Source organism: Thermobia domestica, chromosome 9 (assembly GCF_964235325.1).
Source record: "Thermobia domestica chromosome 9, izTheDome1.hap1.1, whole genome shotgun sequence".
NCBI classification, from domain to species: Eukaryota; Metazoa; Arthropoda; class Insecta; order Zygentoma; family Lepismatidae; genus Thermobia; species Thermobia domestica.
In genome coordinates, this window is record NC_137462.1 from 35,255,786 (window position 1) to 35,277,407 (window position 21,622).

The following is a 21,622-nucleotide window of genomic DNA, read 5'->3' on the forward strand; positions in this document are numbered from 1 at the left end:
GGATAATCAATGTAGTGTTTTCTTCTTGTATTGTACGTAAAATGTGGCCCATGGCGTATGAGCCAATGTTATAATATGCTACAAACATATGAATTAAGAAATGATTCCCGAAGTGGAATAGCAATGTAGTATAAGTATGGGCACGTGCAAGGAACATTTTCTGTTATCATTTTTCTTCTAATCCTTTCTGTGTACTTTCCTGCGTTCTAAATGAAGAATAAATGGATCAGTGCATAATAATATGAAATAGTGGTAGCAAAATATTCGCATTTTGATGAGTATTGTCCCACTAAAAAATATTAACGTATTTTGATCTGTTTGACCTGCTAAAAGAAGCTATTAATAATGTGTCAGTTATATGTTTATCTTTTCTTCTTTGTACTGGAAAGCTATGAATATAAAAATCTTGTAATAATAATGACATGTATATTGAAATCTATGTAGTGATAAAATATGAGAACCGAAACAGTACAAAGTCAAGATATTTGAAAGCTAATATATTTCGAAACCAGTAACCTTTCTAAATTGTATTTTTTTTCCTTTTCGTTGAATCAATAAATGATAACTTCAACTTTGAATCTATGATTCCATTCCAAAAATTCATATTAAATATCTAGATTATTTGATAGTAATAAGGTACAGTGTAAGTTTGTGTCGAACATGTGCTAGATTGCACACCGACTAAAATCTCATTGTGGGCCTACTACTATAGCAAGAACCTGTGATAAATGTTAAATTTCCGTTGCGCGTGTAAATTAGAAATCATTATTGTAATTTTCTTAATTTTTTATTTTCTTTATGGTTCTGAAATAAGGTCATTAAAAAATTGACAATCCAATCCAAGATTTTGCTTGGTATGTTTTTACTTAATTTTACGACGTGAAAATGAGCGTTACAAAATTGGCGACACTTCAGCCTAAGGATATTTTATTATCTTAAAAAAATAAAAATTGTTAGCTTTAGCAGGTAGGACTAAAATGAGATTTTAGAATAATTAGCGGAAGTATTGGGATGAGACTGAGAGATGCGTGACTCATATTTTGATATAAATAGATGATGTTAAGTGATTCTGGTAGTGACGATCAGGAATTGCAAGTTTTGTTTATTGTAAAGAAAATCTAGATTGAAGTAACATAAAAACGATGGCATGTGCGAATTGTAGGAAAGTAGGGATGCATTCGAGTCGAGTCGAGTCGAGATTTAAGCCTGTCTCGACTCGTCTCGAGAAAATGTTGTCTCGACTCGTGTCTCGACTCGAAAATATGTTTCTGTCTCGACTCGTGTCTCGACTCGACACTCTCTGTCTCGACTCGACTCGAATTCGAGTCGAGACGTCTCGAAATTCGAGTCGAGACAAAATGTACGAGTTAAAATATACGCACACATCAGCCAGACCATCATGACTACCTACCTAATTGTCAGTATGTCGACTTTTGGCATGGATAAAAACGGCGACACGTCTTGGCATACACGCAATGATCCTTGATAGGTCACTGGAGAGAGCTGGCACCACATATGCTCACTCAGGCAGGGCCGCCCACAGGGGGGATGTATGGCGCAAGCTGCGCCATTGAGAAAAATTTTGGGGGGGATTTTACTCTACTTTCGAACTAGCAATTTTACTGTCGGAATAGCATTAAAACACGATTTTGAGAAGCTAATTTTCAAAAATTTTCCGGGGTGAACCACCGTACCCCCTGCTTTGATACTCGATGAATGAAGTACCGCGCAAGTAGCCGTATGAAAGGAAAGGTTGGTTCGTTTTAAGAGAGAAGGGGCGCCCACAGGAGGGATGAATGGCGCAAGTTGTGCCATCGAGAAAAAAATTGGGGAAGAATTTTACTCTAATATCGAATAAGTAATTTTGCTGTCGTCAGAATAACATTGGAACACGATGCGATTTTTTTTTTAATCTCGAGAATGAATCCCCCTGCCCCCTGCTTAGAAACTCTGAATGAAGTACCGCGCAAGTTGCTATACGAAAGGATGGCGCCAAGTTCTGGTGAACAACAGTTACAAACACTCAAGGAATCGCTTTCAAATTTAGATTTGAAACTTGCCTATGTTGTCTGCTGAAAATTATAAAGTAGTTTGACATAAGTGTGAGCTAGTGGTAACCATACAGACAACAGCCAAGTTTCAAATCTAAATTTGAAGTCAGCCAGTGAGTGTTTGTAACTGTTGTCCACCAGAACTTGGCGCCTATTTTTGTGATTTCAATTCTTTTTAAGGCCACTCGTACTTGGCTCTTTTACAGGAATGTTTTTTGTTGGATATCACTTCTTTTTGTAGACTAATTTCGAGGATAACATTTTCTTTTGGTATCAAACTCAATAACTTGGAAGTTGCGTCTTACTTTTCATGTACAAGGGAATTATATCATTATTTTGTAAAGAAAAAAATAATACTACTAATTGTAAAAAAAGAATACCTGTGCCATACACAGTGTGTAGAAGTTTTTATACCCTTGAACATATTTAGTTTTGTACACTACCAAGACTACTAATAAAAGTAATGCCATTTTTATAACTACTCCTGCCCCTACTACTACTACAAGCATTCTATAATACCACTACAGGAAATAAAACAAAAACAAAAATAACAATTACTAGTACCATAAAAACTACTGCTACACTGGGCAATTGTTTTTAGAGGACTTGAGTTTTGAGGAGGGAAGAGATTATTAGTTTTGGGGGGGGAGTGCGCCATCAGCTTTGGGGGGGATGGGCACCCCTGCACTCAGGTCACCTAATTCCCGTAAATTCCGGGAAGGGGGGCGATGTGCTCTGACGTCACGTTCAATCACATCCCACAAGGGACATCACTCAAATGTCCGGCTCCAATTTCAATGAAACTTTTTTTGCTGATAGAAGGCATGTATGCATCATTACTTGTGATGACAAATTTTTGCCATGGTGCATGTTTTCTATTTTTTTAATAACTTTTAAGAGTTGTGATGTGGTTATTAGAGATTACTACAGAAGTCCCTTACTACCCTTTGTAAACGGAGCGTTAATGAACAAAAGTGAAGAAAAACCATGTGGATACATATAAGTCCTGAGGGGAAGTCGTATGGCAGCCATCTTGAAATCCACCATTTTGAATTAAGGTCAAGTTTTCAAAATGGGAATAGGGTAATATGATACATAATTTCGGGCTAGAATTTAATTAGAAAAATAATGGTGAGGTTAGTTTTAAGATACACCCATTTGGGGGAAAGTTACAGGCATATTAATTGTTTTTGCTGACTGTGTGCGTAAGTCCCTTCTTACTTTCGTCTCAAGACCTGTAAATCGATCGCAACGGCAGAGCCCGGTTTCGCACTAGTATTTAGAAATCTTTAAACTCACTTGAGGCAATATTTGTGGATTATTGTATTGTATTTTGCCTTTAATTAAATTTGAACCCACTTCATGATCTTGTTTGAAGTATCACTAAAAGAGAATTTCTGTTTTTATGGAGAACGTAAGCATGGCAATTATAAAAGGTGAGTAAGGTGCGTATGTATTTATAAGAAAGTCTTTTGTGGTTCCGCCAACCTATTCTTTAGTTGTTGTTTTTTTTTCAAAATACTCACATCTCATAAATAAAAGAGCTGTTATAAAATCTCTTACCACTATTCTTTAATACTTATAAAATTTTATTTATTGTAAAAGCACTGGCGAGATATTTCTTAACGCCCACTAAAATTATGGTGGAGCTCCTTCGTGGCTAACGGTTAGCATACTTGCCGTTGGCGTGGGAAACCTGGGCTTGATTCCCGATGGGAGTTCATGTGGTTCGGATTGCACGTTAATCAGTAGGTCCACGTCTCACATAGCCTCGCTGCTGAACGGGACGTTAAACTCAGAATCAATTCAACTCAAAATTATGGTTTTGACTTTATTATGATGTCATTAGTTTAAACGCCGAACTGCCCAGTAATTATAAACATTGACTACATTATAAAATTGTAATTTGTGACGACTAAAATATCAGAAATTAAAGATTATTCTTTGGGTTTTGGAACATTTTGAAAAACGTGAAAAACTGGTACTGCACCGATACAACACACCTTTTGGATTTGTCATAACATGTCTTATATAGCTTTGGTTCAATTCTCAACACGGACTGAAACTACCCGTTAAATTGTGCATCCGAAAGGCGCTCTTTGTTAAACCTCGCTTATCACCGCTCATGTTAATAATATATATAACTTCACCGCGAAGCAAATGTTGCATTTCTCTCTTTCATCCTAACACAAAACAAAACTAACCACAGCTGTGACACGAAGGAGCTATTTTGAAAAGAAACAAGCTGTGTTTCATAGAGATGTGTACCAAATGATAGAAGTATAAAGTATTGTTTTCTTTCCTGTTTATTGATATCAGTTGGTGTTCTTAATGAGTTTACTCATTAGTTTAGAAAGAGTATATATGGAATTTGGACATATGTTGTACGTATTCTCCTGAGAAATTGATGAGACCAGAAAAGTTATAAGGACAGATGGAATAGGTTTAAGCGCATCTACGTGACTTTATCAAATATTTATTCTCCGTAATGGTACCACGCGGAAAACTTGGTATAGGCCTACTTTTATCTTTGCCTCCCTCTGTTAGCTGTTTCGTATTATATATATCGGATGGTTTTGATATTTCTTCTGATCATTAAAACAACAATGGTACCTCTGTGCGTGCAGAAATGCAAAAGCACAAGGTAACTTCCTATTTGTTTTGGAAACAACAAACCCATTTCACGTGTGCGAGAGAAATTGAGCACAGCGAGATCGGGTGTTTACTCACGGTCAGTTCGGAGAAGGAGTCCATGGTAAAAGATTTGGCTATCTCGAAAACACTCGCAAAACCTTACAAATACAAAAGACTGCGCTTCAAAGAAAGTTTAGACACAGATGTTTCAATTTTCTTTTAGCATCTTTCTTCAGCAAAAGAGTCGGTTCATTGTATTCGAAAAAGGGAAGGGAGAAAGGGTGAATTTATATTTTATGTGGGGGGTAACGTTGTAAGTAGTATAAACAATACATACCGCTTCCGACTCTGTACTGAAGCACCTCCTTTAGTGGTATATCACTAGATCTATCCTGACCCTCATCCCACCTCAAGTTGTAAAGTAGAAAGGGACAGAAGTATTCAACATGACTGCGCACTTGATTTTCAGTTTACAATACGAAAACCAGTGAGCAAGTAAACAGTCTTTTGTAGGATCGTGTTTTACTTCTTGAATTTATTTTTGAACATTTCTGTGAATTCAACAACAGAACGCAGTAGAAATACGGACTAGTTTTTACTCCAACCATTACTTTCGCTCCAACCCAGGGATGCCACATTTATGATTTCGTACTAGATTTAGTGATTTTACTATTGAACTAGTGATCTAGTACGTACTTTGGGTAAATAGGCACATTCTAGTGATTCTTTTGCATTTTTTTCTGATGCAGAAAAATGAGAAGGAAATGGTTCTTTAAATAAAAGGAAGAAGTATATTGCAGTTCAAAACAAATGTAGAAACCTTAAATTATTTTTTCTTTTCCCTCTGACTGAATGAAACCCCTGCTGTGTAACGACCTTAGGTAAACAACTTCTATCTTTGGTCCGCTACCTCCTTTTGTTAGCCGACATGAGATGGGTTACTTTTTTTTCTGGAAGAAAGGGAAGAAATAATTATCCAGTACATTTACGTTTTGTCAGACGCACGGGCACAGTCTGTACTTGTTTCCTAACGAATTTTAGCAACACAACATAAATGAAACATATGTACCAGAAAATAGAGGCAGTACAAACGGAAATTTTCATCTGTGACACATATGATGAGAAATATAGTTAGATGTCACGTGCAAGCAATCTAAATATGTCCTATCCTGCAATTCTATTCGTATGTTTATGTAGGTGAGACTGAGAAATCAAGAAACAATAATAACTGGTTTTCTTCCAGGGGAAAAATCTAAATGTGAAGGGGTGTTACACTGGGACTTTAATTGCGTCCTTTGTACAAAATTAACAAGTAATAGCAAGTTTTAGTCAGGGTTTTCTTTCTGCAGGAGAGGGGGGGATAGTAATACCTGACGAACATTTTCTATTCTCAGAGTGTTGCAATGATAGCATTTCCTCCATTATAACTTGGCCAAGCTAGTTGCATTATATGTAAGGATTAAGGTAGCCTAAAAAGCTTAAATTTCTATGGCTGTTTTACTCTATACCCATGTTTCTCATTTTCGGTCTACGGGACTCTGTGTCCGGAAATTTTCGATGGCTTCCAAGTCGGAAAATAAGTGTATCAAAGGCATATATATTATATCTATGGTTATATGAGGCATGGATCTACAGTTTAAAGTGGGATACCGGTAACAACTTCATGAGCTTCCACCGTAAATCGAACCAGAGTCTCCCACGATCAAGGCGTATGTGTTAACCATACAGCCACGAGGAAATTCACATAAGCACACACACATATATATTGTTGAGTTGATTTTGACTTTACCGTCTCTTTCAGCAGCGAGGATATATGAAATGTAGACCTACTGATTAACGTGGAATCCGAACTACATGAGTTCGCGCCGGGAATTGAACCCGAGTCTTCCACGGCAAAGACGCGTACACTAGCCGCGGAGTTCACACACACACACAGAATCAGAGTCCTCACACACCAAGGGTGAGAGCTGTGCCACTGAGTCACAGCGGCCACGGGGCTAGGTCGAGTCCACTTTACGTTCATAGTTTCTTAGTACATAAATGTTACGATTATGAAATATATTTTCCTTAATGAGCTGCATAAAAACAAAAGCTTTCGAAATGCATTAAATAATTAGCTCGATTTGAGTGTGAACTTAAAGTTATATCAGAGTGTAAATACGGAAACGCACCAAAGCTCGAAAACTTAATACACTATTTCTCCTATATAGTCAGCATGTATCAAGCAATCGTTCAGCTTTCATTTGAGAGGATGGAAATCGAAGGCCCCTGAACAACTATGTTACTAATGTGCGGAATGTATTTATCTTACAGTGAACTGCTTTGATGCCAAGTGGCTTAACTCCAAAATTGAAATTTTCCAGGAGTGAAAGTTGAAGTTCAATATCTCATGAACAATTCATATTTCTTTTATGTTGGGAACCAAAACCATAACTACTGTATGTAGTTCATTGTTTTATAACTTACTGTTTACAAAAATCCTTTTAAAAAGTACCTATTCATAGAAGTGAATGGTACTTATCTGTACTAGTTCTTGGCATCCAAGCAGTCCATTTATTGTAATACTAGCTTAATATATCCATTCTTCCCATGGGGGCTGTATTTGGAAGTCAACACCTGTGGAAGTATCACCATTCATTTCAGTGACCGCGAAAACTATGGATTTGACACTAGTATCAATCAATATGGGCTATTTATACATGTCTCGGTATTCCTCAATCGCTGACACCCGGCCCGCATACAGTAGTAGCTGAATTTGCAAGTCATCGCTGATGGAAGTGTCACCATTGATCTCAGCGACCGTGAAAACTATGGATTTGACACTAATGTCGATCAATTTGGATTACTTTTACTACATGTCTCGCTAAACGCCCCCCTGAGACCCCCTGGTTCCAATTTTGACAAAAACGCTTCGTTTTAGACTGGGACCTGGACCAAGGTATCCGTGACCAAAATTTGGTAACTCTCGGTCGACTTGTCTGGTCCCCATGTCGGTCCCAGTAAACGTCCCCCCCGAGACCTCCCTGGTTCGAAATTTTAAAAAACGCTTCGTCTTGATCTGGGGCCTGGACTAAGGTACCCGTGACCAAATTTTGGGAACTCCCGGTCCACTCGTCTGGTCCCCAGGTCGCACACAGACAGACAGACAAACACACAAACAAACTCTTTATTTTATTTATATTAGATAAGATATACTATGTAAAATAGTCTCGTATCATAATATGTGATTTACAACAAATGTTACATTATATATTATCCGTAGCTCGAGATATGCTGCAACATATTAAAGCCTCAGAATAGTTGGGCAAGCGAATAATCCAGAAGTTAATGGATTCATGGGAACGAAAACACAATAATTATAACTATGCTAAATTACTATAGACTACCAACTGCTCATTCAGAGAATTTATGAAGTTCACTTTATCGCAATAGTTTTATACAAACTAGATTTAGACTACGGATAATAGTTTTATACAAACTAGATAATCAATTATTATTATTATTATCATTATATTTGCAGTACAACCAAATACAACGACATTAACTATTAGTTCTAATTAACTGAATTAAGCTGAAAATTAAATCTTGATCTTTAAAGATTAACTATTAATTTTATGCGTTCTGTACCTTTCTGAAGGAATAAAAGCTGGAATTGGTTTCAAGGCTGTTTCTGAGTGAATACTTTCTTCAAAATAATATCAAAAATTATAGAAAGATTTTCGAGACATTCGAGTCGAGTCGAGATTTTTAAGAGCCGTCTCGACTCGACTCGTGTCTCGACTCGAAAATTCGAGTCGAGAAATACGTTTGTCTCGACTCGTCTCGAATTTTACCAAGTGTGTCTCGACTCGAATCTCGACTCGAATTCGAGTCGAGTCGAGTCGAGATTCGAGACATGTCTCGACTCGAGCTCATCCCTATAGGAAAGAAGTTCACTTTGACTTTTGAAACTATCACAGCCCGGAGTTGAACGAAGCATTAAAGTAGACTCATGCTGGGTTTGTGTTCCATGCCAACAAAGCATAGTTAATACTATGGATGAGTTATTTGGGCAGATAATTTCCGACGTGAAAGCATTTAAGCACGACTTGTCATCTGGTGTGAAATCATTTTTAAATGAAATATTATATGAAATGTCATCGATAACGTCGTCAGTATTAACTTCTGAGAACGAAGTAACTGAATTCGCTACTGAAAAACTAGAAATAAGAGCTATGGGGTCATGTGTAACTGATAGTGTTGAAGGCACAGATACACAATTAGGAAAGGATAATTTCTGTGGTGCCTTAGATAAAATAAATGATAATTTGCGAAATGATACGACTGCGTCAGGAGTGCCTGAACTTAGTTTTCATTTAAATGTTATTAATGATGTAACTAATGAGACTGAGTATTATAATGATGTATATGTAGATGTAGGTTTAGACTTAGTATGTAGTAGTAGATATGATATACGTGTCAATAAATATTTGTTATGTGAACCCCAGATAATGCGCGATAAAGTTAACGATAGCTCTTCCATGTATGTTTATTATGAAAGAAAGCAGTATGATAGGGTAGCGAATGGTAGACCAGCGAAGACTATAAAACTTCATATACTAAGTAGCGAAGATGTTGATATTCCTTTTGATATAGATGACAAAAGAATGGGTAGATTTCGAAAAAGGAGAAAAGATGTAAGAAAAAATAACCTAATACTAAATATAGATACTAATGTAAATAGGTCGAAGGTGTTCATGTGGTTGGTAGGGAACTGCTCTAGCCAGGGTCTGAGACATATGCTGATTGAAAAATATTGTTGGAAGTGGCTAGAAGCACTTTGTAGGATAAGACGGGCAAGAATATCACCGCCTGTATTAGCCCTCCTACAACTGAAATTGTAACATGAATTTTGTTTTTCTTATCTTTCGTTGTGGTTTTATTAACTAAAGTTAGGTGTTGTATGTTTTATAACTAATGTAGGAGGTAAAAGATAATATATAGATGTGCAATAACAGAATGGGGGGTTTAGAAGCTTGATTTATAAATTTCTTGCCAGTGGCCTTATTTAACTTAAGAATAAGCTTAAAATTTGAACCTAAGAACTAAAATGTTGTAAAGGAACGACAAGTTGACTTGTCCCTTTGATCAGGGGTCATAAGAAATTCTTTAAAAAAAACTTTAAAATTTCTTATCGTGCAACTAGGCTCACTTGAAAAGATAGTTTCCAATAAAAAGGATTGTTAGAATTAACTTTGGATATTCAGGATATTTTTTTTACGTACCAGTATTCTATGCGGTACCGGGAATGTATAATTTTAATGGTATAAACCTACCTGTTAGCTAATTCCTTTCGGGTCCAATGATGACTTCTCCATTCTCTTAAAATGTATCGATAGTGACTACGGTCACATCTTCGTTGAATCCGTTGTATTCTTCGGTTGCAGCGGAATCAGTAGATAACAATAACAATAATGTTTCCCAGTACGTTAGCAACCTTATTGTTTCTTCGGAAAACATATTGACCAGTCGTCATTAAGAGGAAGCGATGGCTTCTCGACTGAACTTCTCTCCTCGAAATATTTTGGAAGTAAAATGAATTCGTTCCTAGACGAAGTGAGTTTGTATTACCTTTCTTGAAATTATTGACGTACTTTGTTCTGAAGGAAGAAGAAAGAAATACAGCAAATCGAAATTTTGGGATATTTCCTTCCCCTTCTTTGAATTGTAAGGTGGGGGAAATACAAATAAAATGTATCCTGAACACAGGAGCTGAACTGAATTTTCTAAATTATAATATTTGGCAAATCTTTCAAAATTCTTTTCGTTCGGCTAAGTTCAACCTGTGCTCAGTGTACATTTAAATGCGTTTGCGGGAAAAAGATAGTTCAGTGTTCCGGGAATTATAGATAAGAATATGGAGGCTGGACTATTGTTAGGTTCACTTCTTTTTACGATTTATTATGTTTATTTCGAAGTTAACTGAACATTTTGAACATTTGGAAACCCTCTTCAAAATTCTAGAATTTTGAAATTTTGCCTTAAATTTTAAGAAGTGTCAGTTTGTAAAGATTGAAATTTCGTTCCTCGGAGATATAGTGTATGGAAAGGAATTGAAGCCGAACCCTAAACAGAGTGAAGCCATTAAGTGTTTTCCGGTTCCCAAAAACAAAAAGAAATTAAGATCCTTTTTAGGTCTCCTTTCGTGGAGGAGAAAATTTATTCCTCAATTCGCTGCATTAACGGCTCCATTCTTTGACCTTTTAAAGAAAGATAAGAAATATTGTTTTACGGAGGACCTAATGGATAGATTTCAACAATTGAGACAGTTACTAAGTGAACCTCCTGCACTTAGTCAACCAGATTTCAACAAGCCTTTTCATCTATTTTCGGACGCTTCATTAGAAAATTTGGCGGGTTATCTGGCTCAATATGACGAGGATGAAGAACTTTTGGTCATCGAATACGCGAGTCGAAAATTAAAACTCCATGAAGTGTCTTACTCGATTTTTCAATTAGAATTAGTAGCTGTTCTGTTCTTATGTGAACATTTTTCGTATTACATATTAGGCAGGAAGGTGACGGTTCACTGTGACAATAGTGCAGTGACCTATGCTTTCACTTTGCAAAACCTTGATCCTAGAACGACCAAAATTTTGTTGAAACTCCAAAGGTTTGATATCCGATTTGAGTATATCAAGGGAGTAGATAATAAAATTGCAGATATCTTAAGTAGAAATTCTCCTGAACTCCCTGCCAAATCGGAGGACTATCAAGTAAATTTCATTAATTACAATGAGAATACTCTGTTTGATACAAACGAGTTGGAGCGAATGCAAGCATCGGATAGGTACTGTCGCGAGTTGAGAGCTAAAATGAATTCAGAATCTGCGAACTCTAGAATCAAGGTTATAAATAATCTAATTTATATTAAAAATTCAAAAACTAAGAATTGGCTGCTGGTGGTTCTGCAATCTCTGATTGAAAGAACAGTAAAACACATTCATGAGGCAGGACATTTTGGCGTTGCTAAATGTATGAAATTAGTGCAAGAGTTATTCTTTTGGAAGGGTCAAAAGCGAACGTTTCGGAAACATAAATAATTGTGAATAGTGCGCGCGAACGAAATTTTCGAAAAGAGCTATTTCTCACGAAGACTTGCATATTGAGGCAGATAAACCACATTCCAAAGTGTGTGTTGACCTCGTGGGTAAGCTTCCATGTAGCTATGGATATTATTATGTACTATCAATTGTTGACGTTTACTCCAGATTCCTTTGTTACTTACCTTTAAGAACAGCAACAACTGCTGAAATCATTCGAACCTTGGAGAAAGATTACTTTTATCTTTGTCCATACCCAAATTATATCGTCTCTGATCAGGGCCCACAGTTCGTCTCTCAGAGGTGGAAAGATTACTGTAACGACCATCAGATACAGCATATTCTGATATCTCCTTACAACGCACGGGCAAATGGGATCCTGGAGAGGCCCCATCGAGAATTGAATAGGACCATCAGATTATTGTGTAGCAGTAACAATACTAAATGGAAAAATGTCTTGAAAGTCGCCCAAGACTTGCTAAATTACTCTTATAGTAGTTCCATAAACTGTACACCTGCAGAAGTGTTCCTCTCTTTCTCGGCTGTAGATCGGTTTCGGGAGAAATTTCCTTAGGCTCCTGAACTGCAAAATGTAGAAATTTCAAGGAAGATGATACAAGTGGATCCTCGCTTGTTGTCAAAGTGGAAGAGGAAATTAAAAAAGAATGTAGTCGAAATCAAGGAAGGAAACTTGGTCATTGTTAATACTCATTTCCTCTCGGACGCCTTCAAAAAGGTCACACACAAATATTTACCTGTGTTTACTGGACCTTATGTTGTGTCGAAATTACAGCACAATTCCGTGTTTTTGAAAGATTTAAAGGGGAGAGAAGTGCCAGTCCAAACTTTAATAAATGTTAAATTGTTTAATTGTTCAGAAGAGAAACGAATTGAGTTATTAAAATATTTCAAATAACTAAAAAAATTCGAGGTCGCTGGGAAAAATTTAACGTACCCTTTTCCCGGTACTTTACATTGTTATTGTTTTCCTGTTGTTTTGTTAAGTGGCCCCCATTTGGTATAGTCGTACCATTAGTGCAAATACATGTTTTATTTGTTTTTATGGGTTAGTTCTTACTGTTAGTTGTTGAAATGTTTCTTCACTATGAATAAAAACTTTCGGGGGACAAGGTTATTCAATAACAATAACTGCACACTTATTCAATAACTGTACACTATATCCTTATATAACCAATATTAATCATAAGTAATTTCTAACAGTATATCGGAATATTTCTAAATTTTCTACGTAAAAACATAGAATGAATGTGTTAAATTTTTATTAACTAAAACTTACTTATAACATTGATCGTAAACATTCCGCAATCGAACATCGATGATTCGATCTTCTCTGTCGAGTGCTATTGCATCATGGGTAGTGAAATTAAAGATGGCGACTTCCGGCATTTCTACTTCAGAGAGGTGGGGGATTGTGATTGGCCTATGCAACTCGGACGGACAGGAGTAAGTAAGTGATGGGTATAAATACTTTGAATCTTAATTTAAAGAACTGGTAATGTAATTTAATATATTGTATTTGTTGATAATTCGTTAGATTTTCAAAATTTAAGGTGGTAATTATGATAATGTTTATGTTCTACGATATGGTATATTGCAGAATAGTGGGGTTTGTAATAGCCAAGCAATGTATGACGTTCCACCATTATTCATTTGAAGTGAAATAAGTGACGCTGTAGGCCTCCGGAAAACCTTCGAAATTTTATGGCCCAAATTGTCTTATTTTAGGATCAAAGTGTACAAAATTTAATCTGGACTAACATATAAAGTATTTAGGCAAAGAAATGTGGAGGTCCTACTCGAAATTTTAATTAAACAGTTTTGGATCAAATGCGTCACTAGAAGATCGACTCAGCCTTGGATGAAAATCGTCGGGGCAGCCGGTCATTTGGCTGTAGACATCACCAGTGACAGTCCTGGATCAAACTCCTTCATTGGGATGCAGAGGTTTGCACTAGGAGGGTTCTGGTGAGGTAGACAACCCTTAAGCAGGTAAAATCAAACTTTACCTTGGTATGGTCAACTAACTTGTCGTTTTTCTTCTGAGTAGTGCGATGTATTGATTGATCCGTATAATTAAATGGTATACTAATAGTATGGTCAGGAAAGTACTAAACATTGATTTTTTATTTATTTCATCTTCATTTGTAAATAGTACATACTCATTCATAGGGATAATCAATGTAGTGATTTCTTCTTGTATTGTACGTAAAATGTGGCCCATGGCGTATGGGCCAATGTTATAATATGCTACAAACATATGAATTAAGAAATGATTCCCGAAGTGGAATAGCAATGTAGTATAAGTATGGGCACGTGCAAGGAACATTTTCTGTTATCATTTTTCTTCTAATCCTTTCTGTGTACTTTCCTGAGTTCTAAATGAAGAATAAATGGATCAATGCATAATAATATGAAATAGTGGTAGCCAAACATCGCATTTTGATGAGTATTGTCCCACTAAAAAATATTAACGTATTTTGATCTGTTTGACCTGCTAAAAGAAGCTATTAATAATGTGTCAGTTATATGTTTATCTTTTCTTCCTTGTACTGGAAAGCTATGAATATAAAAATCTTGTAATAATAATGACATGTGTATTGAAATCTATGTAGTGATAAAATGTGAGAACCGAAACAGTACAAAGTCAAGATATTTGAAAGCTAATATATTTCGAAACCAGTAACCTTTCTAAATTGTATTTTTTTCCCTTTTTGTTGAATCAATAAATGATAACTTCAACTTTGAATCTATGATTCCATTCCAAAAATTCATATTAAATATCTAGATTATTTGATAGTAATAAAGTACAGTGTAAGTTTGTGTCGAACATGTGCTAGATTGCACACCGACTAAAATCTCATTGTGGGTATACCACTATAGCAAGAACCTGTGATAAATGTTAAATTTCCGTTGCGCGTGTAAATTAGAAATCATTATTGTAATTTTCTTAATTTTTTCTAATTTTCTTTATGGCTCTGAAATAAGGTCATTAGAAAAATTGACAATCCAATCCAAGATTTTGCTTGGTATGTTTTTACTTAATTTTACGACGTGAAAATGAGCGTTGCAGTTTTGGTTTGGTTGGTCAGGGGAGCGCTAGGGAGTGTTTTTGCCCCGGGCGACAACTAGCGTATTTGCGTCGCTGCACTTAATTACTTAAAAATGAGCTAGAATCTGCTTTTGGAGCAGAACACTCATACAAGAGAAGACATATTTGCCACAAAGCAAAGTACAGAGTATCTGATAATTTTAGTATCAATATTTTTGCAAAATATGAGTCGAATTGCTGTACAAGAGCAGAGGGGGAGGGGGGAGAAAATTTCATGTTTTAATATCTAGTAGTCACTGCCATCAGAGAACAATTCTTTAATTAAAGAAACCTATTCTTTTGATTTTAAAAAAGAGAAAAATAACGGGATATAGTTGTTTCTTTTCTCTTATTTCTGGAAAGTCAACTATATATATTAAGTAAAAAGTAAACTAGTTTAATCTACTTTAACGTGATGATTTCAACCTCGGCAGCAAATCATGATAAACTACGCCACCAGGTGGAAGAAACGGGAAACGCCATTTCCTACGATGTCTGGCACGCATATTTTCGAAATACACTTAGCCCTAGCCAGAAGGCATTACGTTTGGCAACATCGGACGGAAACAAATGAATGCTGAATTTCATTCTAACCCGTTCCTACTACTACTACTACTTTTACTACTACTATTACTACTACTTTTGCTATGGATCTATAGTACAAGGGCAAACTTATTTTAATGAAAGAAGTTTAGTGAAAATTTTAAAAAATAATCGTTAAATCACTTTTTGAATATTATTTTTAATCTTATTTTAACGAAAGAAGTGTTATAAGTTTTTTTTAAAGAAAGTTTCCTTAGGCAGGGTTTGAACCCACGCGAAAAACGATTTTCTTTACTACCATGTTGCGTTACCTCACTCAACTACGAGGGCCGACAGCATTTTGTGTTTACTTTGTGCTATATGTAGGTCATGACTCGTGATGTCACAAACAGGATCGCGATATAGACGTCATTCATTTTTCCTACATTGTTGCCAAGCGTAACCCCGTTCACAATGGCTTATGGCTAGAGTTCAGTGTATTGTGAAAATATGCGTCCGGCACAACTACAACCGTCTTCATGCAAAAGTATAGGCCTGCATTACAGCTGGAGATGAGTACACAATGAGTTGATATAGTCATTTGACTCATTCTGTACATTATATCTATACGTGTAGGATTCTGTCCAAATGATCGTCGGCATAATGCAGGGGGCTGGATTAACCCATCTGGAGGCCAGGGGCTACACAAAATATGTGACCCCTACTGACTTCATTTAATACATTTTTGTGTGAAAATACAGTAGGAAAGTTAAGGGAATATGTTTCATATTTTTGGTCATATTTTATTTTATGATGTTGACTGTATTAAGTTGTACTTTTACCTACTGCAATAATTTATATAGCTATTCCTATGAATTAATAAATTTTGTTTTCTTTGAGAAACCTAACTATTTCAGGTGGGCTTTATCATTTTTATAACGCGTCTGAGAGTGTATCTTCATGATTCTTTTTAGATAGCCACTTGAGATTTTGATCAGAGTGGAGGCCCCTGTCCACCAGGAGGCATGGGGCTATAGCTCCCCTAAGCCCCCCCCTTAATCCGGCCCTGGCATAATGTATGAGAGAAATTTTATTGATTTGAGTTCATTTTCTTTCAGTATTCATTTTTGATTTTCGACTAATGTACTTGATTTTAAATAAAGTTTTATTATTCATTAAATTTATTTATAATTTGTGTGATACTCTTAATTCGTCTAAGATCGGAAAATAACATTTAAGTTGTACTTTTGCCTACTGTAATATAAATTATATAGTTATTCATATTAGTTAATAAATTTTGTTTTCTTTGAGAAACCTAACTATTTCAGGCGGGGTCTACCATTTTTATAACATGTCTGAGAGTGTAGGTTTAAAAAAAAAAATACTATAGCTGTAATTAGTTATCTCCAAGTATTATAACATCCAAAAGTATTTAAGGAGCCATTTTCTTATCTTGTAGGTTTTCGTGGAATTTGGGCCAGCGGTTTAAGTATTTCGGCACAACTTGGTGTTAGGGACAGCAATGAAGCCTCCTGGACCCAAGTCCTTGAAGTAGTAGAATTCATGGCTGATGCAAGCACCATTCCTATTCTGTTAGATGCTGACACGGGTTATGGAAACTTCAACAACGCCAGAAGACTTGTAAGGAAGTTGGAGGACAGAGGTGTTGCTGGTATGTACAAATAGGTAACGGAACTGAAAATATTTTTGAGGTCCGGTACCAGAACCTAAATAAAAGTTTAAATCCGATTTTGTTTTAGGAATGAAATTATTGTAGTGATTGCATTTTTCTTTTATAAATATTCGATTATTCGAAATTCAAATTATTTGTTAATTACTATTACTTACTAATCTTCTCGCCGAGATGCGTATAACGTATTTCAAACCAATCTTCACTTTGCGTAAATACATTCAGAGAAATTAACCTTCATAATGTTTCCAAATTAGTGAAATGGTACAACGGCAGATATTCAACTTCATTATTGTTCAACACAGTGCAGTTGCTGCTGCAGTGACGCTGTGCAGTGCAGTGGTGCTGTATTGCGTTTTGCAGTGACGTTAAACAGTTAACTTCTAAAGGCCTTTGACAGCAGAGAAGATTGCAGGCGACCTCTAAGAATGACAGTGAAGTGTTACTTCTAAACTGTCTTCTCTAAACCAAGAGAATGTAATTTGTAAAATAAAAAAAAATATTTTCTATAATATTTATTGAATGCTTTTTAGAAACGTAGTGAAAGTTGCCAAAAATAAGATGTGCGAAGAATCCGTTTACAATGAGAGAAAACAGTTATCATTCGATACACCCCGAATTTGTGTGCGGTGCCAAGAGAAACAAAAATATTAAACATTTTTAGTAAATAATCTGTTTTACGTTTCTCCAAACCATATGTATTTGGAAAAATGTATAGTTCATCTACAATATTAATATAATATACATTATTTTATTATGACTAGCTGAACCTGTGCTCTGTACACAGCGCATCTTTCACATATAAGCATGCATCTCCTTGTCATTCCTCACAACATCTGTATGCTCTTTTACAGACACGAGTGAAAGACGTCTTGATGAAAATCGGCAAGAGCACCATAAAGGGGACATTTTTTAAAATTATTTTTTCAATATCTCGCACCGTTTGCAAGACTGAGCCTGCCTCCGGTTGGAGTTTCTAATTCATGTATGATCAGTGTTTTCTTTCTTCTTGCATGCAGTATATAATAAGCAAATACATTACATACACAATTAACTATAATATTAGTGATATATGGTGTTCATTGGGCAAAACACTCCAAACAATAAAGATTCATCTTTGCCTGGGGAAATGGTTATCCTTTGTTTCTCAACATCACTTGGCCATATATAAACGCCTGAGAGATATACAACCCCTGTATACAACTGTTGTGTTGGAATATATAACTCATAGGATGTGATGCTTTACTTTTTTAAAATTCAACACTTCCAGTATACCCCTAAACATGTAATAAAGAAATAATGGCTAGACAATGTACACAAAATTTGGAATCGATCAGTAAAAACGGTACATTTCTAGCACGTGTAGCTTTCGAAACCTTATTATCTAAATGATTGGAGATAAAACATAAACTTTTCTTTGGAGACAAACATATAAACCTAGCATTTTAATATATAGATATGTATTGATAACATTTCTCTCTTCACAGTTAAAAATGTAATTCGTCAAATAGATATGTAAATACTATTTCTAGCACCAGTAAAAGGAATATAGTTCCTAGCAAGTATTTACATTAATTTATAATAAAATAGAAACATCCACCTGAAGGTAGTAGAGTATATCCCTACTAAAACACATATCAATAATTCAATCTTTCAGTTTTACGTCCTAGTTCAGTTTTATGCCGCGTAGGCTAAAGGCAGGGGCGAATCCAGGGCCGACTTCTGGGGGGAGGGTTGTCATACTGCTACTTTTAAGGGCTTCAAACTTTGGGATGGGTTTTATTTATATATATAAAATAAGAAAGCTTCCTCTTATGGGGGGGGGGAATCGCCCCGATCACCCCCCTGGATCTGCCCCTGGCTAAAGGAGACGGTCATGACGAGAAACGAATGAAATGGTGGAATGAAGAAAGTGAGAGGAAATGAGAGAACCTCACATAACCCACGCGCACGGTGTGAAATACATGTGAGCCTTAAAAACTTTACATGTAAAATACATGTGAGCATGTGAGCTTGTCATGATTTGTTATAAAATTACCTTGTCATTTCCAGGTTTAAAGATAATGACATTTTCATTCCTTGATACAGGTTGCTGTATGGAAGATAAATGTTTTCCCAAAACAAACTCCCTGCTAGATGGTAGACCACAACCGCTGGCAGATATCGAAGAATTCGCCTTAAAAATTAAGGTGAGTCGATAAACTATATTCTTAATTTTTAAAATTAGAGAGAATGATTGAATAAACGGTTGGATTTAGTGTGACTTCCACCATAAAGATAATAATTACTTGTGAATGCTATAGGGTATATATTGAATAAATAAATAGAATTTCTCATTTTATAGTACACGGTTCAACGAGTTATTGTTATTAAATTATTTCAACATATTCTAAAGTCTTCTTCAAAAATACATAACCTAGTTACACACTAGACTCATTAAAAGGATTTTATGTATGTTACACTATCCTAGAGAAGCTAATAAGACATATATCGTCATAAAAAATTTACACACAAATTCAAGGAAAAACTAATAATCACTTTCTGCACTCAAACCAGGAGTTTCTGTGTAAATTTGTTTCCGATTATTTACGTCTTACTAATTTCTCTAGGAAAAAATGAAATGAAATCTTTGAGTTTTACGTCTCACTATTATGCCGGTTCGGCTAAAGGAGACGGTGATGATGAGTAATGAATGAAATGGGGGAATGAAGAACGGGAGAACCCCGAGAAAACCCACGCAACGGTGTTTGTCCACCACTTGGCGTGAGCTGGGATCGAACCCGGGACCCCAAGCACCAGAGGTGAACGCTCTACCACTGAGCAACCGCGGATACTTCTCTAGGATAATACAAGAAATAGAAAATTATTTTAATAAGTAGTATGTTAACTAAGTTATGGATTACTGAAGAAGACATCAGTGTATGCTGAAACGATTTAATAATAGTTCCTTGAACCGGATACTAAAGGTATAAAATTCTATTCATTTATAATAATAATTCTATCGCTCTATAACAAAGTTCTGCTCGTTAGTACTTAGTGTGTTTAGGAATAATTTTTATCATGTTCAAAACTAAATGATTTCCATTTTCAGAACTTTTTTTTATTTAATTATCTCCGTACAACCGCTCTACCTTCATCTTGTATGAAAGTTGTCAAACTATAACAATGTCTAATATGGTGAAAGTTCTGGCTTGTATGCTTAACTTCATAATAAAACTTTTGCAAATATTTGAAAACAGACAACTATGATCCGGTCTTGAATATTATTGGATGCTTTATTAGTAGAGATAACTTCCAAAGACTGGATGATACCTGTCTATTGGTTGGTATCAACAGAGTCGCCACCCCCCTCCCCCCTTATGGCGAGGGAAAATGTCATCAGAAGATGGCCAGCTTCTAATTTTTGACCAAAGCTCGATATTTAAAACTGTACTTCTGGACATAAGTTAAAATTTGGATTTCAGGACATGAGATAAAACATAAGATAAAACATGCACACAGACACAATAAAATGAGTAAACTGGAAAATTCGTTGAAACTTTTATCACGAACTGCGAAACGTATCCTACAGAAAAACATTTATGATACAAACTTAAAGAAAGAACATTCTACATTTCTATAGTTTGGATGATTAGCATATTTTAATTCCATGCTGAATATTCCATATTCCAGTTCATCAGACCATTACACTTTTATTCACTGGGATGATGTCTTCAGTTTGTCATCAATAACTATGCATTCCATGTCTCAAGAATATTATTATTATTAATGGACAGAACTATTATGCCTACTTCATATATATACAGGGGGACCAGGGTCCAACTTCAAAATTTTAAATTCAAACATGGGGCGAGTGATACCTCGTTCGATAGGTCTTTAAAAAGTAAAAAGCGTAGTGCCAAAAGATTTTTCATATCGGTCAGCGTATTCAAAATGGCCGCCAAGACATGGTGCCTGTGTCAGATAAAACGTCCAGTATCACTAACATCGAAACGGTTGAACATAAAATTAACCAAACAATAAATCAAATAGGAAAGACCATGGAGCACGTCGAATGGTATTGTCGCGGTGTTCTCCAGGGCCGTCATTCATGGGAGCCCAGGTCCCAACTTTAAAATTTTAAATAGACAAATGGGGCGAGTAATACCTCGTTCGATAGATCTGTAAAAACTAAAAAGCGCTACGGTAAAAGATTTTTCATATCGGTCACAGTATTCAATATGGCCGCCAAGACATGGTTCTTATATTAGATAAAACGTCCAGTACCATTAATATGATAAATGAACCGAAAAAAAAACTCAAATAGGAAAGGTCATGGGGCACATCGAATAGTATTGCCGCACTACCCCCCGGGAGGCCCAGAGATAAATTCAAAATTTTAAATGGAAACATAGAGCGAGTGATACCACGTTCACATTGCAAAAACTGCAGTGTTCGATAATTTTGGTTTGCATTTCAGTTAATTGATTTTTGCATGAAATCATTGCATGCAATAAAAATGGAAGGAACCATTTAACACGAATTTTACCTACTT

The 21,622-nt window shown here is 35.8% G+C and overlaps 1 protein-coding gene across 3 annotated transcripts in view; it reads left to right on the forward strand.

Annotated features, from left to right (window-relative positions):
* LOC145694555 (phosphoenolpyruvate phosphomutase-like) overlaps positions 1-21,622 on the forward strand; it is a 300,696-nt gene that overhangs the window by 268,392 nt on the left and 10,682 nt on the right. For all 3 annotated transcript variants that reach the window (XM_081770879.1, XM_081770878.1, XM_081770880.1), the window contains exons 4-5: positions 16,858-17,070; positions 19,177-19,277. In XM_081770879.1, the coding sequence (XP_081627005.1) occupies positions 16,858-17,070; positions 19,177-19,277 (314 nt within the window). The remainder of the gene's footprint in view (positions 1-16,857; positions 17,071-19,176; positions 19,278-21,622) is intronic.